At 37.1% G+C, this 25,000-nt stretch overlaps 1 protein-coding gene across 6 annotated transcripts in view; it reads right to left on the bottom strand.

The window, feature by feature from the left end:
* Window positions 1-810: 810 nt before the first annotated feature.
* LOC144975184 (protein Wnt-5a-like) overlaps window positions 811-25,000 on the bottom strand; it is a 120,032-nt gene continuing 95,842 nt past the window's right edge. For 4 of the 6 annotated variants that reach the window (XM_078918997.1, XM_078918996.1, XM_078918999.1 and 1 more), the window contains exon 6: window positions 811-4,022. In XM_078918997.1, coding sequence (XP_078775123.1) covers window positions 3,561-4,022 — 462 coding nt within the window. In that variant the 3' untranslated portion in view covers window positions 811-3,560. The remainder of the gene's footprint in view (window positions 4,023-25,000) is intronic. The other 2 variants (XR_013645879.1, XR_013645878.1) reach the window with 1 other exon arrangement.

The following is a 25,000-nucleotide window of genomic DNA, read 5'->3' as shown; positions in this document are numbered from 1 at the left end:
ACAGTAACAGAATTGACAGAAACAAAACAGTTGAGCTTTTATATAGTGCAATATCCACTAAACATGCTCAAAGCACTTTCCAAGGGATCCCTAACCAACAGCAACGCTTAACATTTAGGACGAGACATGACGCCATTTAGGCGATATTATATTTTTTTTCCCGACAGATACAACGCTGTTAATGGCCAGGTGGTAATCATTTTACACCCCGAGTACGGTGAGAGAATGTGAGTAAAGAGCCTGGAAAGGACTCAACTGTGTGCTGCTCAAGCGGGACTCGAACCTAGGATTTTCCGATCCGAAGGCGAGTGCCATTCTACAAGACCACTTTCGTTTCTTATAATATTTTGAAGATCTTAGCAATCTGTGACACACTAATTCAATCTGGTGACAAGTCGGACTGAATTAGACGTGTTGAAAATTCAATTTAACCAGTTAAGTCCGGGAAGAAGAAAAAACAACCCCCCCCCCCCCCCCCCCCCCCCAACATCCCGTATTTAAAATTTGGCCGGAAAACTCGTCCTTCAAATATCGATCGATTTAAATGACCTTCATATTGGGAAAAACAAAAACAAAAAAACAAAAAACAAAAAAAAAACTCTCAAGCCTGGGATTTCGCGAAGATTGTTTTTATATTAAAGCCCCAGGTTTGAGAGTTTTTTGCCAAGATGAGGGTCTTTTAATTCGATCGATATTTGAAGGACGAGTTTTCTGGCCAAATTTTTAAATACGTGTTTTTCCTGTGTATGGCAGTTGACTGGTTAAAGTATAAATCAAATAAGAAATTAATAAAAATACAAGGGTGTATTCTTTTTTTTTTTTAATCTTGCAATTAACCAGTAGATTTTTGACCAATCAAAACATGGAATTTGTAACACACGATCGAGTGCAGTCGGAACTTTTCTGACCCCCACGTCCACCCAGCAGTGATTGGGTAGCTAGTAGCTGGGTCTGATAGATCTGGCGAAAAGTACTTTGCGATAGACTAGCGTCCTATCAAAAGGATAGCAAGCAATTGTTATTGTCCGTTTCACTCTATAGAAACCGAGATAAACTTCGGCTCCATGGGCCTATGGCTCTGAAGGAATACTTTTTTTTTGTTTTGTATTTTTAAAATCATTATTTGTCTTAAACTTTAAACTCAATGTAAACACCAATTTAAGCCCGACCGATGTGTACTTATTTGCAGGTCTGATAACCCAAATTGTTATGGGCTCATTGTTGTAATGAAAATACTATCTAACCAACACCAAATATTGTCAATTACAACAATGTTAAAACAAGCTCATAATTGCGTTCGGTTATCAGACCTGCAAAGTGCACGTCAAATTGTGTATAGATGAAATTCTAGGGGATGAAATATTACTGTTATTACTTAATTGGATTCAGTAGTCTGGTGTCACGCCGCCTGGCAACGGCGGCCATCTTGGTTCTAAACAAAGAAAATCTGTACTTTTTATTTTTCATGCTGGTTAGAACTTTTCATATGTCTTGTGATCAGAATGTGTAAAAGTCAAAACATGATCAAATATATGTGTTTTTTTTTTCTTCTGGATACGCTTTATATTCGCCGGAGAAATATTTCATACGAACGTCCGCCATTGTTCCGATAGTTTAGAGCCAGTGTTACTAAGTTACCATGCGTCATTAGGAAGGAAGTGACGTTATGACTGGTGAAGACTATAGGGATAGGATAGTGAAGAATGTGAAAAAAAAATTAAACAAATAAAGAACAACACAAAACAAAAACAAAACAAACAAAAAACAAAAGAGCAAAACAAAACAAATCAAACAAACAAAACTGAAACACATGTAATATATTTATATACACAATATCACTTATTGTTTATAAATGCTAACCGATTGTTCAGTATGAACTTCACAAAAGTAACTTCGTTTCGTTATCGTTAAGTCATTATTATTTTGACCCAAACTTTTGAGACACAAGTACAATTTAAATGTCGTAAAAATAAACTTAATATACTTTACATAAAATGATGTGTAAAATGATTAACACAGTTTTAAATAATATTTATAAACATTCAAAGAATCATTATGTATCGTGTACTAAACAACAATAATTAAGTATATTATTATCAATCAGTTCATCATTAACACGTCAAAAGTGTAATGAGAGCGTGTCTATTCGTAGCATTTCCAGGTTAGGTTACTATAACAGTTCGTCATTGAATTCTATGCCAACTCAGTGTGGAGAAATGTGTACACACGTTACTATAATTAAACCACATTTTCATACCTTTTACAATGATATATAAGAAGGTTCTGAAGAGGTATGTCCCCCCCCCCCCCCCCCCCCCCAAAAAAAAAAAAAGCAATTATACATTTTGATGTAAAAGTCATTAGCGTGTTACGTGATTAATCCGTTCACGTTTGTAGCCGTCTGTGTACCACAATTGGATTCAGTAGTCTGATGTCACGCGCCCGGCAACGGCGGCCATCTTGGTTCTAAACAAAGAAAATCATTACTTTTTATTCTTCATGCTGGCTTGAACTTTTCATTCCCTTTTCATATGCCTTGTAATCAGAATGTGTAAAAGTCAAAACATGATCAAATTGATGGGGTTTTTTTCCTCTGGATTCGCGTTTAAGCTCGCCGGAGAAATATTTCATACGGCGTCCGCCATTGTTCCGATAGTTTAGAGCCAGTGTTACTAAGTTACCATGCGTCATTAGGAAGGAAGTGACGTTATGACTGTTGAAGACTATTGTCTACAGAGTAGCATCGTTGGTAAGATCGGCTGGTGTGTTGAACACGCCTTTGGACTCCATATTAGTCCGTTAATTCCTGTGTCTCACGTAATGAGCGAATGCATCAATTTATTCAATAAATATTGTACCTTATAATTGCAATTCCAGCACGACATGCATGCACGCCCCAGTGGCAAGTAATCTTCCAAAATAGCGACAACGAAACACCTGCTTCTCCCGTAAATAAGTAGACAACCATTGATATTCCACGTGAATTTTTCCACCATGTTATTTTTGCGCTTCTTGAAAAAAGATAAGAATCGCGTGAGGAGAAAAAAACTTTGAACGCGGTAGAAAATTATAAATCTTTTCTACATTTAGGTATATTATTTATTCTCTATCAAAGCTGTTTTGAAGAAAACAAATAGTAATAATGATTTATTGAATCAATCATCTTACACAATTCCACTCTGATCTTGGGCATCTTTTAAACACCAATCCAGCTCCAACGAAAAAAGTAAAACATATTCCATCGACTTCTTAGGATGTGTGTCCACTGAGTTGGCGTTGTCAAACGTGTGCATATCACTGATTGATGAGATTTTTTCGCTCCTCCGAAAATATGAATTTAAATGTACTCCTCGCCCAAATGCTTTTTCATTAACAATATCAATTCGTTGCATTGACACTATCCATGACAACATCACATAATATAAGTCACAGTGTCACAACACATTATGATTAATTACGAGTTCTTCGAGTAATCATAATCACTCCCAACATTCCTATGTTCCATTTCCATATGCATTTTAGAGGGTTCGAATTTCAAAATACGGATGTCATAGAATCGATTACTTACACGTATGAACGTCAATAATTCGTTCACAAGTCTTACATTTCACAAAACAACACCAATAGAATTTACAATGACAACGTTCTACCAACTTCTTCTTAAACGTGTTATAGCCACGTCCACAACACATCAAGTTACATCCGTCCGTGCCCCGTGAGTTCCGGTTACACACGCGCCCTTCCGTCCCGAACGATCCCGTTTTCGTGTTTCTATGACAGTAGTCCGGCGAATCGTGGAAGTAAATGAGATCCTCCTTGGATGGTTTGTTGTAGCGTTTGTTACTGCGGATGAGTTTTGTACCTCGGTTGTTGAATTTGGTTTGTGTTGCTCCGTCGTATCGATCTCGAAGCCTGTCTCCAATGGCTCTGAATGTGGGCAGTTGTTGCCAGCAGGTGGTCACCGCGCAAGATCCGGAGACACCATGACACTTGCAGTCTACTTGGGCGTAGTTGTAGACGGCCTGCGGAAGGAAAAAAGGGTTACATTTTAGAATGAACTGTATTTCTTTAAAATGTACACATCATAAATTGGCGTATTGGTTGCATTTATAAAGCCGTTTGCAGTTAGAGAAAGTTGAACTTTGTTCATTCATGTTAGAGTTTCTCTCTTTATAATATGTAGAAATAAAGTTCCGTCTCATACAATTCAAATTGCAGTTAGGCGTCCTTTTTGCACTTACACTCTTACAAAATCCGTTTCTGACTCTAACTCATCTCATCCAACCTCTGATTCGAGGATAAATCATGTAATGTGCCATACCCAAGAATACATCTAATGCCACTAATCTGGTCTCTGACTACGCTCAATATCGTTTTAAATTTGTCACACACACACACACAAACCCCCCCCCCCCCCCCCAAAAAAAAAAAAAAAAACAAAAAAAAAAAACAACAACAAAAACGAGGCACAACAGATACGACATTAAAGTCTCGTACATGATGGAAACATTGAATCTTAGGCTACAAGGTGAAAACGTGAATACACATAGGGTCAAAGATGAGTTCATTAGAAGACATGAGGTGGCCAAGAAATACAATTCAAGCAATTGATTGTCAGCAGCTTAAATAATCAGGTATCTGACAGTTGCACATGCATGTAATCTACATGATGGACTGTGTTCTTGTCCTTGTGTTAATAAATGAATAGATGAAATGAATGAATAAAGACTGTATGAATGAAGGGATGAATGAATTAATCATCGATGAAGAATGAATATGAATGAATGAATAAAAAAAAAATGGAATGATGAATCAAATAAAGATTGAACGAGTGAACGAATTGGCATGTGGTTTGGATGACTCTTTAAGAGACGGATACCAAAAGCAGCAAAGTGAATAGAACTTTGCCCCGCTACTCTTCCATCAACACGAGACATCCGCAAATGACAAACGTTTGATTTGTCCAAAATTATATAATTAAACGCGTTTGTTTATGGTTTAAAAAAAGAAAAGGAATTTATTTTTAAAATTAGCAGATACAGTTTATTTTTCTGGGTAGGCTGGCATTCTATCTCAGATCCAGGCACCATTCACGAAATGAGTCTATTTTATTCGTAAAAATGTCCATGTTAAGGAATTATTATTGAATGGACAAATAAATGTTATAGACATACACACATGCTATTCTATCCGTCACTTTCCTTGTGTGAACGACTTTACAGGGACTACAACGCCAATAAAACACAAAAACAGAACCTTTTGTGAAGGGAGACATTATATCAGTGTCCAATATTGACGTCTCGCCGTATCTCATATAGTCTGTTGTCAAGTTTGTAAAGGGGCGATAGGAGCTCTCCCTGTGTGACGCCTCCATTCAAATCAATTTCCCTTCTCGCGTACCCAGCAGTGACAACAAAGAGTAACACTAGCTTTTAAATACTGCTTTCTTCGTTTAAATTTTGGTGTGGCGTGGAGTTCAGGACAGTGCAGGCTGTCATACCGTTTCAAATTGGCCCGTCGAAGAACATGGAACGTCTACAAAGGCCGAGGGCTATCCATTGAATCCTCAATTCACTCGGTGTGACTCGATCATGGCGAAGGCTATTATTGACGACGGAGCTCAATCCACAAGCACGACCAGGTCTTTCAGCTTTCAACATTGTTGCTTTCTAGCCTGCTATTTCTCTCTCTCTCTCTCTCTCTCTCTCTCTCTCTCTCTCTAATCGCGGTGCTATTTCTCTCTCTAATCGCGGCGGAGTTTTGGTAAATTCTTCTCCTTGTTCAATTTTAAGTTAATAACTTCAGTTTGAAAAAAAAAAAGCATTTGGGAGAAAATGAAATTATTTAGCGTAAATGCATTTTTTATAGCTTGAAAATTTGTCGAGATAATGTCGAGCTTCTCTTTTTTTTATTTTAGGAGAAAAAAACCCCGTTCCAAATGATTATACAAACAAAAACATTTAAAAAAAACATTTACATCGTTCAAGCTTAAAAACCCCACGAACAAAATTAATAACAGAAAAAAATGTTAAGGAAACTATTTCATTCTTAGCATTTACCATGTTTTGCAAAAACAACTCTTCCCTATAAAAGTATTAAAATATCTTGATCAATGATAGTCCTTGACTGAATAACTCTGAAAAAAAAACCCAAAAAAAAAAAACAACAAACAAACAAACAAACAAAACAAAAACAACCCCCTCCCCCCAAAACAAAAACAAACAAAAAATCAACAAAAACACAACAAAACGAAATAAAAAATTTTTGGCCAGAAAACTCGTCCTTGAAAATCGATCGATTAAAATGACCGTCATCTTGTTAAAAACTCTGTAGCTAGGAACTTCTGTGACAATTTTAAGTTCATTTTAATCGATCGATATTTGAAGGGCTAGTTTTCTGGCCAGAATTTTAACTACCTGTTTTTAAAAAATAATTTTTATTTGTTATTTATTTATTTATTTTTGTTTTCAGACAGAGTACGGCGGTTTACCTCTTCCCTCTCCCTTTTCAATATGATACCCCAACCACCACTTTCTGTCCTTTCAAACTCTTTGAATGGCGTTTCCGTTACATTAGGCCAAATAATCTAGTCAGAGTCTAGTCGGACTCATCAATGTCGACTAATTCATTAATGATGATCTCTGCCGCTTAGCACTACACACACACACACACACACATATATATATATATATATATATATATATATATATATATACACACAACACACACAATATATATATATATACACAACACACACACACAATATATATATATATATATATCCTCTCTCTCTCACACACACACACACACACACAAACACACGCTCTCTCTCTCTCTGTCTCTCTCTCTCTCTCTCTCTCTCTCTCTCTCTCTCCTTCTTACACCTCTCTCATTCTCTCATTCTGTATTTCATTCTATTCCCTATAAAGTTAATTACCAAATTATTATCCAAGGTATTAGTGCACCAGTATCGTGAACATTAAACTCGACATCGCAAATAGAAGCAATCTCGCACAACATACAACTCATCCCACTCAACCTTCCATAATCTGACCCTCTCATTTCATTTCCACGAAGATACCGACAAAGTAACTACAAATCAATTCCTTCTAACCTTACGCCAGTTGTACTCTGGGGGGAAAAAAAACCCCCAACAAAAAACACGTGTTGAAAATTTTGGCCAGAAACATCGTCCTTCAAAAATAGATCGATAAAAATGACCCCCATCCTTGCAAAAAAAAAAAAATAAATAAATAAAATAAAATATAAAAAAAACCCCGAAAAAACTCTCAAACCTGGAATTTCACGGAAATCTCAGGTTTGAGCGTTTTTTTGCCAAGATGAGGATCATGTTAATCGACCGAAACTTTAAGGACGAGTTTTCTGGCCACAACTATAAATAAGTGTTTCAGAGTTCGGCTAAGAACTCTATAAAGTATGACGGGGGAAAATGATGAGGAATTAATTGAACATACTAATAGCTTTATGAGATAAACAGCAGTTGGACTGTCTATGGCACCCCGGGCCCATTTCCTTAATTCCTGGACCCTAATTCGGTGCCTCCCCAAAGCCCTTTGTCCACGCCCGTCCCTCGTCTGTCTCATCCTCGACTCGCACCAACGAGCATGAACTTTGAAAACATCGAAACTGATGAAATAATGGAGGATGGGGATGGCGAAAGTCTCTTTTCTCTCTCTCTCTCTCTCTCTCTCTCTCTCTCTCTCTCTCTCTCTCTTTCTCTCTCTCTCTCTCTCTCTCTCTCTCTTTCTTTCTTTCTTTCTTTCTCTCTTCTTCTTCTTCTTCTTCTTCTTCTTCTTCTTCTTCTTCTTCTTCTTCTTCTTCTTCTTCTTCTTCTTCTTCTTCTTCTTCGCCCCCCCCCCCCTTCTTGTCTTACTTTCTTTCTCTCCCTTTCTTTCTTCAGATTTATAGAAAGCAACCACTAAAATTGGAACGAGAAAAGTATTTTGAGGAGAGTTTTTATTGATAAAAGAAACGTATTAAATCGCCTATTTTAAAAAATTCGAATTTGGAGTTGCCAGATTGTCACACATTTGTATTTTTGGTTGCAAAATTTTATAAAACAGGCACAACAATTTACAAGTTCAAGCGCTTTTCTTTAAAAGGCGATTTCTGGCCAAGAACCGTAAGTTTTCTCTGAACAACAGTAACGGTGAGTTCCATTTCAGAATTCAAGTTTGTTGATACATTCGTAATGGCAACGCAGAACATATTATTGTTTTCTATAGTTTAATGGATTAAAACAACCATTGTTTTGCTGATTTAGTCCTAAGAATCAATACATATAATATGTATTTGTTTATTCTCCCCTCATTCTGTAATATCCTCCGACAACGTTGTTTCATCCGTGATGGAATCTTCAGGGAGTTCTTTTAAATATATGTAACTATTTATTTTATTTTTAATGGCACATTTTCATGTCAATTACTACTGACTGGGTTTTTTTTTTCTTATAAGTCTTCACAGCTTTCGCTTTTGTTGTTTATTTATTTTAGTGTGTGTGTTTTGCTTTTTTTGTTGTTGTTATTTTGTTTTTGTTTTTGTTTTTGACATTGTTAAAGATGCCGATGAAACCATTTCGCTCAGATCAAGTACCGTCGTGGACAGTTGGGCTTTAGATTTAGATCCGTCCACAGTCTATACCTCCCCCCCCCCCCCTCTCCCCCCCCCCCCCCTGCGCTTTCTCCCACCCGCGCCAAAAAATAATAAAGAAGTCATAATTTGACAATTGCAATAAAACAAGACAGGATAGAGTAGACTAAGTAAGAAACACATAAAACTAAAGATATAATCGCGGGGGGGGGGGGGGGGGGGGGAAATACACGACATAAACAAAACCACCACCACCCTCAACAAACAAACAAACAAACAAACAAATAAACAAACATATAAAACAAAAACAGGTAGGTTTATAAGTCAAACGTTAGCTCGACCATTATCTCGAGACTGTCGTTGTCGACATACAAGTACTGCCGTACTCTGGAAAAACCCATGTTATAAATGTGGCCAGAAAACTCGTCCTTCAATTATCGATCGATTTAAATGACCCATATTTTTTCAAAAACTCTCAACCCTTGGATTTTAATGAAGACTCCGCGAGGTCCGAGGTTTGAGAGTTTTTTTTTTTGGGTTTTTTGTTTTTGTTTGTTTTTTTCCATGATGAGGGTCGTTCAAATCGATCGATATTTGAAGGACGAGTTTTCTGGCCAAATTTTAAAATATGTCTTTTTCCAGAGTACGGCAGTTTACCAGAATTACCTCATTTTCGCCGTTACCCAGTCACAACAATCGCGTCTCTAATATAATATTATAGTTGCCGTAGAGATACTAGATATCATAATGATGAGCTAAATGAAACCATAATTGGTTATCAGTTTGGCACTAAAAAGCCAAACCGACAAACGTCTTATCAGCCGGGTATGATTTATTTCTGTAATAATGTGTTATGCCACCCCCACGCTCCCTCCTTTCTCACTCTTTTCTTACTTTATCTCTCTCTCTCTCTCTCTCTCTCTCTCTCTCTCTCTCTCTCCCTCTCTCCCTCTCTCTCTCTCTCTCTCTCTATCTATCTATCTATCTATCTATCTATCTATCTATCTATCTATCTATCTCTCTCTCTCTCTCTCTTTCTCTCTCTCTCTCTCTCTCTCTCTCTCTCTCTCTATATATATATATATATATATATATATATATATATATATATATATATATATATATCGCATACTCATTACGTATTCATTTCTGTCTTCCCTTCTCTATACCATTCTCCATCCATCTCGTTTCCTCTCTCTCTCTCTCTCTCTCTCTCTCTCTCTCTCTCTCTCTCTCTCTCTCTCTCTCTCTCTCTCTCTCTCTCTCTCTCTATATATATATATATATATATAATATATATATATAATAATATATATATATATATATATATATTATATTAATGTGCGGCTATGTCTTGTGGTATGATACTCGCTTTCGGATCGGAAGGTCGTGGGTTCGAGCTTCGCTCCGCGCATAGTTGAGTCCTTTGGAAAAGGCTCTTAATTCACACTCTCTCACCGTACTCAGGTGTAAAATGAGTACCTGGCTGTTAACAGCGTTGTCTCTGTCGGAAAAAATTGTAATGTCTGACAGGCGTCATGTCTTGTTCTACATGTTACATGTTGCTGTTGGTCAAGGGAGCTATTGTAAAGCGCTTTTAGTACATTTAGTGGATATTGCGCTACATAAAAGCTCAATTTTTGGGATTTTAATATATTATATTCACAGCAGCTAATATTATGTGCGGCTATCTGGTCTTGTGGTTTGACACTCGGATCGGAAGGTCCTGGGTTCGAGCCTTGCTCGGCGCATAGTTGAGGTCTTGGAAAAGGTTATTTACTTTAATTCTCTCACCGTGATCAGATGTAAAATTAGTACCTGCCCTTTAACAGCGTTGTCTCTGTCTGAAATATATTGTAATATCGCCTAACAAGCGTCATGTCTCGTCCTACTTGTTAAGCGTTGCTGTTAGTCAGAGACCCCTTGTAAAGCGCTTTGAGCACGTTTCGTGGATATTGCGCTATATAAAAGCTCAACATTTTTTTTTATGTGATACATCGTTTACCAGATTGTCTCATTGAGCGGCGATATTGAAAACTCATCCCCGATAATTTAGCGGTAAAATGTTTACAGCTGGCTGTAAATCACCCATAAAATAATGAGAATATCGTAAGGGGGATTATCACCATATCACACTCTCTGTGATATGAGATTTGAAAATAGTCGGCGGAGAAGTAGGTAGGGGTAGGGAGGGGACGGGGAGGGAGAGGGAGGGAGGGAGAGGTGAAGTGTAATGGGAGCTGGAATGAATGAGTGAGATGGGAGTAGAGAGGAAGAGAAAGAGAATAGAAAAGAAGAGAGAAGGAGAGAGAGAGAGAGAGAGAGAGAGAGAGAGAGAGAGAGGGAGGGAGGGAGAGAGAGAGAGAGAGAGAGAGAGGGAGTTGAATGGATTGGAAGCGGGAAACATTGAGAGAAAGAGAAACACACACAGGGAGACACACACACACACACACACACACACACAGAAGGAGAGAGAGAGAGAGAGATAGAGAGAGAGAGTGAGAGAGAGAGAGAGTTGAATGGAATGGGAGCGAGAAACATTGAAAGAGATACATACACACATACACACACACACACACACACACAGAGTGAGAGGGAGAGAGAGAGAGAGAGAGAGAGAGAGAGAGAGAGAGAGAGAGAGAGAAAGTTGAAAAGAATGGGAGAGGGAAACATTGATAGAAAGAGAAATACGCGCACACACACACACACACACACAGAGAGAGAGAGAGAGAGAGAGAGAGAGAGAGAGAGAGAGAGAGAGAGAGAGAGAGAGAGTGAGTTGAGTGAGTGAGTAAGATAGAGATACAACTAGGAATAAAGAGATGGGTGGGATCACTGCACAGCCAAACTGATAATAAGTTTGTTGATTTGACCTTTTCAACGTAAAACTGGTAACCATTATTAATTATGATTTTCCTTTAAATAAAAAATAACGTTACAAAAAAAAAAACAAAAAAAAACAAATACAAAACAAAACAAAGACCAAATGTAAAAGAAATAAAGTAGATTTTCATTAATTAATTTATTTATTTATTTTTATTTTGGTGCACGTAAACAATCTATTCAACACCAAAAGCCTTCCCATCCAACGCCAATCTCCATTTCTCTCCCCGACGCAACTAGATATCAACACAAAATCTATGTTTGCACCAAAAAAAAATGACAGGCCGTGATGAATGTATAATTAGGCGTGCTTTTTTTTTTTTCTTCAAGAAACGCAATCAATTATTCCGGCATTATTAATCATCCTGTAAACCAAATGATATAATATCTCTTACGATTGAAAAGCTAGTTTTTCAGAATTTTAGAACGTGTGTGTGTTCACGGGTAATATATTTTGTATTGTTCCGATGTGCCACGGCCATAACTATAATCCAGAAGAATAAAATGAAACTGGGAAGGCCATAAAAAATGGCGATGATCTTTATAGATATGCAGGGCAAAATAAAAATGATTAAATAATAACCAAGTCGAATGGTTCACGCCTGACGTCACAAGAAAACCCAACACAAAATACAAGATTGGAATCTAAGATTGTTTCGTGTAACCCGGGATCCCAAATTCTGCCTATTCTAGCGAACCCCGCACAATACATGAGATGGGTGAATGAAAAATTTAGCTCCATTTTTAATTCGGCTCCGTTTTTTTTTTTTTTGTACTGCTCCAGCATAACCGAAGTCTTAGGTCAAAAAAGCTTAACTGTACAATTTCTTTGAAATCAGTTATTGTAACCACCAAACTTGAAACAACACAAGAGAAAAAAAAGCTGCGAGGGTTGAGACCAGCGTTTCGACACCTCCACGATAATATGCCCTTTGGAAGAAACGAAAAAGCATTTATTTTTGCACAGATACATACATTGTCCTCGTCATATCGACAATGGGCAACAAATTCACAGAAATACTCCTGGTATAAAGCAGCATAGCTTTTGACCGAAAATTGTAGTAGGGTCAAACATGTTTCATGTCTCGTCTGTTGTTAAAGTCTTGTCAGAAACAATTTTTAAAAAATAATGTTAAAAATTACACGAATCAAAACAATAACAATCACACACAAAAAAAGAACCAATAAAAATAAAAACAAAGCAAAAACAAATAAACATTGTTTTGGCTTTTCCATTTATTTTGTAAGAATAGAGTTACAGCCTTTTGATATCAATTCCAACTGTAGTATAGAACCCCGTTAATCAAATTACAATAATAATTATAGAATGCATATTGATGTGGTGAGATTGATATCACACTGTTTTCAATCGGTGTTTTGCTAGCTTGTTGGCTGTAGTCAGCTGAATTGCTCTTCTTCTTCTTCTTCTTCTTCTTCTTCTTCTTCTTCTTCTTCTTCTTCTTCTTCTTCTTCTTCTTCTTCTTCTTCTTCTTCTTCTTCTTCTTCTTCTTCTTCTTCTTCTTCTTCTTCTTCTTCTTCTTCTTCTTCTTCTTCTTCTTCTTCTTCTTCTTCTTCTTCTTTTTCTCCTCATCCTCTCTCCTCCTCTCCTCTCCTCCTCTCCTTCTTCTTCTTCTTCTTCTTCTTCTTCTTCTTCTCTCTTCTTCTTCTTTCTTCTTCTTCTTCTTCTTCTTCTTCTTCTCTTCTTCTTCTCTTCTTCTTCTTCTTCTTCTTCTTCTTCTTTCTTCTTCTTCTTCTTCTTCTTCTTCTTCTTCTTCTTCTTCTTCTTCTTTTCTTTCTTCTTCTTCTTCTTCTTTTCTCCTCATCCTCCTCCTCCTACTCCTCCTCCTCCTCCTACTCCTTCTTCTTCTTCTTCTTCTTCTTCTTCTTCTTCTTCTTCTTCTTCTTCTTCTTCTTCTTCTTCTTCTTCTTCTTCTTCTTCTTCTTCTTCTTCTTCTTCTTCTTCTTCTTCTCTTCTTTTCTTCTCCTCTTCCTCTCCTCCTCCTCCTACTCCTCCTCCTCCTCCTTCTACTCCTTCTTCTTCTTCTTCTTCTTCTTCTTCTTCTTCTTCTTCTTCTTCTTCTTCTTCTTCTTCTTCTTCTTCTTCTTCTTCTTCTTCTTCTTCTTCTTCTAAAATTATTTTCTTTCCTTCAACGGGTTCTTTTTTTTCTTTATTCCTTGTTTAAAAAGTATCCTGTACTGCAGAATACAGAAGCCAATCCTTGTAAACGGGCTAAGTCAATGTTTGACGGCGACGATTAATAATAAAAGTCAAAAGTTAAGTGGGTTGGTAATCGTTTTGAATGGCAGTCAAGAATGCACCTGTTATGGTTTTGAACGATAGTTATGCATAACAAAAGTTAGAAAGCTAATAGGTAGGTATCTAGAAAATGTCAAATGGTTAAAGAATTGGATAGAGTGCAGGAATTATATCTAAGAGATAGAACGACGTTGACGCCTCTCAGGTCTTTGTTATTGTTTTTTTTTTTTCGTTTTTTTTTTTTTGCCATCCATGTTTTTGAGTAATTCTCACTAAACTGTATTAGCATGATTATAAAAACGTTCAAGGTTACAGAAAGTTTTGTGTGTTGGTGCGTTATATTTCCAGATGGCAATGTTGTGAGTTTGTTTAGCCCAGCGCACAGCATCTAATGGAATAGGAAACTAAAAACTAAACCTTTTTCTTTTCAAAATACAAACTCTCTTTCTACAAAACTGACGTGACTCTTTTCCATTCATAAGCTCAACCTTTTTCTTTTCCGGTTACAAACTCAACCTGACTCTTTTCCATTTATACATTCAACGTGGTTCTTTTCCAGTTACAAACTCAACTTAACTGTTTTTCTGTTACAAGCTCAACATGATTCTTTTCCTTACAAATTCAACTTAACTCATTTCCATTTTAAAACTCAACTTGACTCTTATCCATTTGTAAACTCAACTGGACTCTTTTTCAGCTACAAACTCAACGTGACTCCAAATCAACTCGACTCTTTTTCAGTCATAAACTCAGCGTGGCTCTTTTCCAGTTTCGAACTAAATTTGACTCTTTTCCAATTATAAACTCAACGTAGTTCTTTTCCAGTTACCAACTCAACTCGGCCCTTTCCAATCCACAAACTCAACTCGGCCCTTTCCAATCCACAATCTCAACTCGGCCCTTTCCAATCCACAAACAACTGGGCCCTTTCCAATCCACAATCTCAAATCGGCCCTTTCCAATCCACAATCTCAAATCGGCCCTTTCCAATCCACAATCCCAAATCGGCCCTTTCCAATCCACAATCTCAAATCGGCCCTTTCCAATCCACAAACTCAAATCCGCCCTTTCCAATCCACAATCTCAAATCGGCCCTTTCCAATCCACAATCTCAAATCGGCCCTTTCCAATCCACAAACTCAAATCGGCCCTTTCCAATCCACAAACTCAAATCGGACCTTTCCAATCCACAAACTCAAATCGGCCCTTTCCAATCTACAAGCTCAACTCGGCCCTTTCCAATCCACAAGCTCAACTCGATTCTGTTCTCTCTACAAACCCAGCTTGACTCTTCTATACCTACAGATTCAACTGGACTCTTCAATCTACAAACGCAACTTAACTCTTTTCTGAGTAAAAAAAAAAACTCAACCCCCCCCCCAACACACACACACAAAAACAAACAAAAACAAACAAACAAAACAACTTAATACGCAATGTTCCAGACTCAAAACCCATCTTCAGCGAACATTTATAAAAACTCATTTCATCGGTCCCTGGTTCGAGTCCCGTTGCCAACGTTGCAAAGCCAAGACATTGGAAAGGGCACATTACCTTACTTAGATGTAAAATGAATCCCTGGCAGACGACATCGTTATCTCTGTCCGAAAAAAAAGATTTCAAGGGCACCTTGCATGCGTCATGTCCCGCCTACCTTTTGAGCGCATTTATTTAATGGACATTTCGCTATATTAAAAAAAAAACCAAAAAAAAAACCAAAAAAAAACCCCCAACAAAACAACAACAAAAAACAAACTAACAAACAAACAAACAAACAAAAACCCAACTTACAAGTTCCCCTTATAATGTGTTAGAAATGCATGCCTTCTGAGACATAACAGTTCAAAATAGTTAAGAAAAGAAAACTAACATAACTAAAAAAAAAAAAAAAAAACATTAAAAAAAACAAAACAAAAACAAACGGAATTTAGTTTTTCATTCTAAATTGAGACTGACGTACAAATCTTACCACCCAAGCGTGCGACGACGAGCACGGACGACGGCAGCACAGCGGAGATGCCAATCGCGATAAAATAATATGTCATTACGCATTCACAGGTTGACAAACCCGACAAAAACGGTATCGAGTGGCAAATCAAGTTATCTCCCCCCCCCCCCCCCCCCCCCCCCCCTTTTAGAGGCGTATCAGTTTTCCCCATCTCATTTGAAAATTGTCATGAGCACACACATTCAAACGCATTCAATTTTATTTTTTAATTTGATTGAATCTTGTTTTAAACAAACGTGTTTTATAAGAATATATAAACACACTGAAAAGAATTAGTTATGGCTGTTTATTTATTCGGGAATTATTAGACCAAGAATAATGATACTAATAATAATAATAATAATAATAATAATAATAATAATAATAATAATAATAATAATAATAATAATGATAAATAATAATAATAATAATAAAATAATAATAATAATAATAATAAAAATAATAATAATAATAATAATAATAATAATAATAATAATAATAAAATAATAATAATAATAATAATAATAATAATAATAATAATAATAATAATAATAATAATAAAAGACAAAGAATTATTTTAAAAGGGAGGGAGAGGGGAAACCCAAACAAACAAAAAACTTTTTTTTTATTTTAAAAGAAAAAAATCAAATATTAAGAAAATGATAGCAATTAAATGAAATATAAAGGACAAAGCAAAATCTTATTTCTAATTCTAAAAATTATCAACTGATTTTGTTTATTTTTGCAACAGTCTATACTGGTCATCAACATTCAAGATTGATCAAACTCTGATAAATCTGAAATAAAGTGTAAGTGTGTAGATTGCAGTACCAGACAAGTCTAAATATAAGTAGAAGAGAAAGTCATCCCATAAAATCAGCATTCCTCGACTATATTTTTTTTCTTCATGCCTTTCGTCTAAGTTTCAAAACGAAACGTTATTTTCTGTAGTGATCAGCCCACCGCAGTTTAGTATTTGAAAAATGCTATTCTTAAGTAGCTACGCGAGCGCGTGTACTCTTAAACACGTTACGTCTTTCAACATGGTCGCTCATATAATATTAGGGAATATAATTTCATCTTTTTAAAAAAAATATTATTATGACAGTTTCTTTCATTTCAACCCATTACGACCAGAAAAATCGCATCTTCTTATTAAAGATAGGAGTGGAGGAGAAAAGAGGCTTTGAAGTGTGAACAATCGACGTAGATTGCAAGAGTCAGTGGCAGCGGCTAAACGAGACAAGATCGGCGTGTGTGTTGTAAGATGAAACAACCAAAATCCTCATTAAAAACTATTTTCTTTGCAGTGGCGTCTCGTTCATTAGGAAGGTCGTCAGTCGGCGCAACAAGCATCCTTATTTTGTGTGTGAAAAGATTTAGTGCGGATATCAAATTATAACGTGACATACTCAAAAGATAAAAGATTATTAGAATATATAAATATTTAGTTTTTGGTGTAGGCGTAGTGAACAACGATCTGGTGATCTGTTTAAAAGCCTACCTAGTTTTCGCGCATTCCTTTCCATTACATATCATTGACACAATCTAAACTTTTCTTCCCCTCTCACCTCTGTGTTTGCATCTCTCTCTCTCTCGCTCTCTCTCTCTCTCTCTCTCTATCTATCTATCTATCTATCTCTCTCTCTCTCTCACACACACATACACACACAAATCTCTCTATCTCTTTTCGTCTGTTCAGTCCCTCTCTCCTTCTCTCATGTCATTTATCTTTCCTCTTTAAATTTTTCTAAATGCTCCTCTATATTCACACCCCTCCCCCTTCTTTTCCTCGTTCTCCTTGTCTCGCTTTTATTCGCTTCTCAATAGTTAGTCTATCTCCTCATTTTCCCTCTTCCTCATCCCCCCCCCCCACCTTCTACCCTCACCCTCCCCCCCCCCCTCATTCTCTTTCTCTACCTTCCATCATTATCGACATTATCTTAGCCAATCTCGACCAAAGGTGTCTGCCCTTTGCAAGACCCAATACTGATAACCATCTCACACCACAACCGCGATATGCCCAATTTAACATGGCAGCATCTTGAATACCAGCAAATGTCAATGAATGAAGGGAAGCTGTCACGTGATCAGCCGATAGTAACGTCAGTAATTTATATTATCGCGCTAAGATGAATGGCAAGCAAAATGGTAAGTATCTAATATGATTGTTATCTTTTTTTTTTTCAAATTTCATTTTTTTGAAATATATTCTAAAACAAGCAAAGAAAAAGTTGAGCTTTTATATAGCGCAATATCCACTAAAAGTGCTCAAAGCACTTTACAATGTTGCTGGGTCGTTTTTCCAAATACAAGTTAATCATTATTGTAGGCATATATATAACTGTAGAATCCAATAGAAACTGAAGATATTTTTCTTAATCTGAAAGATAGGGAGAAGGCTTACACAATGAGGAAAAAAATAATTAGAAGAAAAAAATACGTACTCACACGTACACATAGACATAGATCTCTCTCTCTCTCTCTCTCTCTCTCTCTCTCTCTCTCTCTCTCTCTCTCTCTCTCTCTCTCTCTTGTCTGCTCTTCTATCTCTCTCTCTGTCTGTCTCTCTCTCTCTGTCTCTCTCTTTCTCTCTCTCTCTCCCTCTCTCTCTCTCTCTCTCTCTCTCTCTCTCTCTCTCTCTGTGTGTGTGTGTGTGTGTGTATGTGTGTGTGTGTGTATGTGCGCGCAAAGTTCCGATTTAACCTCATTTGACAAAAAATTTTAAAAATAAAAAAGAAACCCGTTCCGAATCGAATTTAAACTGTAACATTGTACCATCTCTTCTTTCTACATGGGTGGTTTGACGGTATGACACACACTGCCAGTTTGGCGATTTCCATCTGAAATGGCTTATTTGCCACCCATGTTGTTACCGGAAGCCACGTCGTGATGATTGAATGTACCGTTGACATGCAAATGTTTTTCTTAATGAATGAAAAAGAACATGACTGAATTTAGTTGGTAAAAAAGAGGATTTCCGCGACAAACTTGAAAGTTGGAAATTGCTCAATCTGTTGACAGCTGCTTTCGACATAGTAATACTTTGATGCTTCACAAACCTCAGCGTTTGCTTAAATGTAGTTCTTCAGAGCCGTCAGGTCCATGGATCCGGAATTTACCCCCCCCCCCCCCCCACACACACACACACCCACACCCCGTGAACTGGACAATGTTAGATCTCTTAATGGACTTCATTTATCAGTCAGAGAAATATGGATTGATTTCTAATTAACTTGTGAGTCTCATAGATTAAACTTAGATTTTAAAGAAGTGACAAAAGACAGAAAGAAACAAAAGGCTTAGATACTATCTTGGGCAAATGGCACCGCCTACAGAATATACACCAATGAGAGAGATCTACTAGATTCAAGTATTCGTCCACCCGAATCATCAATCACATGATTTGTTGCAGTCCAACGATTGGATATCTCTTAAGAAATATAAACACGCTGCTTTGTTTATGAAATTGTAAACATACATTTCTGTAATTTACTCACAACAAACACATTCTACGTGTAAACTACAACGTTTGTATTACTATTCAAACATTTATTTAGTGAGAACGGATCATCCAATGTTGTTCTAAAAACAATAACAAAGAAACTCCGTGTGTTGTTTCACTTTGTTGGTAGGAAAGTGAAAGGAATTTTAATTCAGACATAAAACGTTCGCGTTCGATTCCTGTACAGCTCAGCAACTAAAAAGAGTGAGCTGCAATCACTTTGTTATGATAAAACAAGAAACCGCCTGACAGGAAAGGTCAAATGGAGGACAAGACGGACCGGAGAGGAAAATGAATGCACTCAGTTTACAGTCTTAGTGGTAGAAAGCAGACATTTAAAAAAAAGACAACTTTATATCAACCAATCAAATGCAGTGTATCTAAATACATTAATTCTAAAATTCGAAAAGTTTGATTGGCTCATAAAACGAAAGAAAGTAAAGGCGCATCTTGGTCGACTGCCTGCGAACGTGTTGAGAGATCAATGGTCAGTCATTCATAATATATAAGATACACACAAACAGGACATGTAGTCTGTCAATGGCAGCGATGACAGTGATGGAGGCTATTTTAATGGACGAGTTGGTCAAAACACAGAGATGGACAAAGCGATGACCGGTGGAGAGTGTCAGGACAATGGCGACCCTTTCATTAAAGAGGGATTGTCCTGTCGGTGTCCTGTCCAGAGGGTAGTAATTAGACTACGGGTACGGGGTGTAGTGATGCACACAAATTGCCCGTGTCACCACGGGGGTGTAGCGATGCACACGACGGATCGCACATGCCAAGAAAGTTATGGACCCCGCATGACCACGGATCTTTCAGGATAACTACATTTATCACGGAGAGGTGTCAGTATCGTTGGAATATATTTATATAGTAATAAATACTGCATATATTTTTTTTCTCTCTCTCCAAAACAATAAGTGAAAGAGTAGAAGCGTAAAAGGCGTGAAAAATCTTTTAATGACAGATCTGGATTATAAATTGGGAACTGGGATGGATGGATGGGTGTTAGTCAAGGGTTGAAGAACGTGAAGAATGAAAATGATGACTCGAAACACATTACTGTAACAGTGACTGCCGTTGTCATAAAACTGGCAGTAACTTATACGTAAAATTACTTCATGTCTATACTGCTTTCTTCGCGGCATCGTCTGGTATGGATAACATGGTTGGTCTTTGTGTATGTTCTAATTGGGGAGGATGATCTAGAGGCCTTGATGGAATCCAAAGAGGTTGTTTTCCTTCACGTCAAGCACTATACGAAGGATTCGCTTGAATGGGGAACAGAAGTCGTCACGTCACAACTTCCTCTCTTCCGGTTCAAAACTTATTGGAAGTGTGTAACCCGTCCTCCAGACGGAGAGCTAACAATGAGTAGGTTATATTATATCTTGAATCATCAGGTGGCATATCTGTTTTAGTATCAGGGTGTTAGTCAATTTCTTATGATTACGGGGCGTAAAAGAGGGAGGATGGATGATCTTTATTGACGACCAGCTTTTATCTAGGCTGGAAAATATTATGTCATCACCCAAAACCAGAAGTTCAGTTGGACAATGTCTATATCCAGTCCTCCAGAGGACTTGATTTTCCACACTTCCAATGAGATTGGAACCAGTATTTTGACATAACACTATTCTTCACTATTATAACTCGGTAACTGATCAGGGGACATAAGCAGAAAGAAAACGGATTCACTCAATAAATTCCAAGGAGATTGGAACCAATATTTTGACATCACACTAAATTGTTCACTATTATAACTTAGTAACCGAACAAGGGACAAAAGCAGAAAGCAAACGCATTCACTCAATACATTTCGGAGTTGTCGGAGTCCCGGCATTGTGTTTATGTAACTATCCTACAAGACAGCAAACAAACTTGCAAAATGATAAACTGAGACTGTTGTACTCGTACTCTTCCAACGTACAGATATACCAGGAAGATGAGGTGTGGTCTGGTTTCGACTGTGTTATCCAAAATGTTTGGGCATGTTTGCCTTCGAATCAATCGTTTGCCAGTTTGGCATCCGTAAACACCTGGCGGGCAATCTGTCCATCAAAGATATGTCACTCATCTCTGCCAGGTGGTTTTTGGTTTCAACTAATTACAGCCAACTTTAAACAAGAACGTATGACGCCATCACAGTTAAGTTAATGTAAACAGAAGAAGAAAAAAAAATCTAAACTGATAATAGGTTTGTTTAAAACACTATATTATTATAATCTACGTGCTTGGTAATGAAAGTTAGGATTATGAGTCATATTACTGCATGATGACGTGGTGAAGAGAACAACCAAACGAGTTAAGAGTTTGGCGGTTAAAAACCAAGCTGTCAATCTATGTGTCCTTTTTTCTCTCTCTCTCTCTCATGAACACAACGTGCTACTGTTTATTCTAGAACTCGTGAATATGAGAAATCGATAAAATGAGAATATTTCGATAAATACATCATCAAGAAATCTTATACTTATTTTTTTAATGCGTTACATTATTCTTCCACAGAAGAAACCGGCGTTCCGTTAATATAATTCTAGAAAGAATGAGAATTTAAAAATAAACATTTTTGCAACCAACAAGGTAGCGTCCCTCTCGATTTCTTTAGCATGAAACTCATGAGTAGGTACAGGTTTATCGAAATGTACTTTCAGGTGGATCCGAACAAGACCCAACTACCCAATCACTTGTGAGTTGCCAGAGGGAATTATGATGGCTGACATTGTAGGTTAATCATTGAAATTGGAGTTCAGAGCGAAAGACAAATTGGTGCAGAGGAATGGAAATAAATGACATTATACACAAAACAAAAAAACAAAACAAAACAAAACAAAAGCAAAAAAAAAACAAAAAAACAAAACCACACACACCAAAAAAACAGAAACATTATAATATATGCTATTCACCAATTTTGTAGAATTTTATCGTATATTATTTCATCGGATATAGGCAATTGATACGCTGTACTCAAATATGTACGTTATACCCTCCACATCAGTGATCCCTTAAGGTATTAGTATTAGTCTCTTGTAGCCATCGGGCCAGAGGGAGCTGCTTATCTAACATTAAACAGGCAGTAAAAATGCTTGCTTCCCTTAAAATTTAGCTACGCAGTCGCTGCCGAGTGGACAGAGGGTCAGGAAAACAAACAAATAAAGAAACAAACAAACCAAAAACAAACTCGATTGCACTCGGATTCAATACTGACCCATTCGGTTCTGAGGTGTGTGATTTATCAACATTGAGTTTCGTTGTTGGGTGGGTTCATCAACATCCGGGCTAGATTGTCCGACTTCCTGGGATGATTCATCTCCTTCTCCCTGAGGTCGATAAAGACCTTGGCAAACCGATACCCGTACCGTAGCCGTCGTTATGTTATAGCCTGACACTGAAATCCAAAAGGACTGGCAGTTTGACGTCATTATTTGGTTTTTGCACAGTCTGGTGAGTTGTCGTAAGTAGAGCTCATTGAAACAAGTTAGTTCATTGGTTGGACTCATGAATACAACTGACGATTTGTTTTCTTTTGTGGCAAAAGACTGGCATTTTGACGTCATTTTTTGGTCAGTATCAGGCCATAATTTTACGAAGGCCACGCCCGTACTCGATGCGGTCCCTACCTACATCCACCTCGTATTAAAAAAAAAGATAATACTGAGATACTGCGTTCATGAAAAGCGCAGGATTGACAAGTAATTACGTGATTAGAAAAGTGCCAGAAGACAATAAAGAATAAAATACTTTCGCGGTGATGGGGAGCTGAACCCCACTGTCATGGCGCCCTCCGCCTGGCCACGAGAGGGACAGCCTACAATCGACGCTATCTGCCGAAAATTTAAAAAAAAAAAGAATTTAAATGGTATCAAACGTACAATCTTTTTTTTTTTTTTTTTTTTGGAGTGGTGGATAGCATCGAATGTAGAGCATCTCTCTTGTGGCGAGGCGAATGGTACCTTAACAGTCGGGTCCTGGGTTCAACTCTCCATTCCCTCGAAAGCTGTTATTCTCTATAATAATAATATAGTCTTCTGGCACTACTCTACTCACTTCATCTCTTTCTTTTTTATCAACACACAATTACCTGCCTGTTTCAGTCGCTCACATTCCCGGGGAAAAGGGCAGCGAGCCGCCTATGGTAGGAATCAAGGAGGCCCTAAACAAACTATCATCTCCTCGTAATCGCGACGCACACACGTCGGGTTAGAGTAATAGTATACACTTTTATTGACGATGGAAAATGGCAGAAATATTTAAGGCTTTGTTTATAAATAAATTTCTGGCAGGTGATAAAAGATAAAGATTATAATATAGTTGAGGGAGACGGAGAGAATTTTTTTTTTGTTTTTTTTTTTTTTTGGGGGGGGGGGGGGGGGGATGGGGTTAATATGGCAGTTTAACCAGTTAACTTTCGCACTCTGGATCTGGATAAATACGTATTTGAAAATTTGGCCAGAAAACTCGTCCTGCAAATATCTATCGATTTAAATGACCCTCATCTTGGTATAAACTCTCAAACCTGGGACTTAGTGATGTCGTGATTTAATTTCCAGGTTTGAGAGTTTTTGTCAAAAATGAGGGTCATTTAAATCAATCGATATTTGAAGGACGAGTTTTCTGGCCAAGTTTTTGGATATGAATTTTTCCAGAGTATTGCCGTTAACTAGTTAGAGGTGATGGGTGATTGTGATTGTGGAATAGAGATGGATGAATTGGATTGTTTATTTCATCCTTTCATGAATTGATAATTGTGATGGCAGTGGGAAGGTGAAATGTGACAGTGTCAGTATGTGCCAATAATATGCACATTGATTGTTATTATAATAATGAAGGTGATGATGACAATGTTGATGATGATGATGATCATGATGATGATGATCATGATGATGATCATCATCATGATAATGCATTTCTCCCTTCAGCAACTTGTTTTTGGGTGTCATTTTTCATCCAACAAATTAATTCGGAAATGAACTTTTAAAAACCAACAGTAGATGAGATGATCAACCTATACGTTTAAACTCAACTGCCAAACAAAATTCAGGATATATCTTATGACAGTATCGACGGCAACAATAATAATGAACTGCTCAAATTCTAATTATTGCCCAAAACAAAAACAAAACAAACAAACCCCCTCCAAATCAAAAACAAACAAACAAAAACCCCAGCAAAGGTGTATCTGACATACAAAAAATATTTTATATATATAATATATATATATATATATATATATATATATATATATATATATATATTTATATATATATATATATATATATATATATATATATATATATATATATATATATATATTCCATATCATCTTGAGATAAACTAAAATGTTCTCGTGGATTCAAAGATAAAGAATTAGATGAATAGGCTGTGAATAGGCTATGTGGTCTAGTGGTATGACACTCGTTTTCGGATCGGAAAGTCCTGGGTTCGAGCCCTCGCTCGGCGCATAGTTGAGTCCTTGGAAAAAAGCTCTTCACAAACATTCTCTCACCAAACTTGGTGTAAAATTAGTATCTGGCTGTTAACAGCGTTGTCTTTGTCGGAAAAAAAATGTAATACCGACTAATAGGCGTCATGTTTCGTTCTACATGTTTCGTGTTGCTGTTGGTCAGGGACCTTTTGTAAAGCGCTTTAAGCACTTTTAGTGGATAATATATAAAAGCTCATGTTATTTTTTGTTTTTGTTTCTAAATACCAGTGTCTTTAACCAGTTTACTGCCTTACTCTGAAAAAACACGTG

The sequence above is a fragment of the Berghia stephanieae genome, chromosome 6 (genome assembly GCF_034508935.2).
Source record: "Berghia stephanieae isolate SIO BIC M18660-M18661 chromosome 6, UCSD_Bste_1.3, whole genome shotgun sequence".
NCBI lineage: Eukaryota > Metazoa > Mollusca > Gastropoda > Nudibranchia > Aeolidiidae > Berghia > Berghia stephanieae.
The sequence above is the reverse complement of the archived record's forward strand: the minus strand, read 5'-3'. Positions and strand labels throughout refer to the sequence as shown.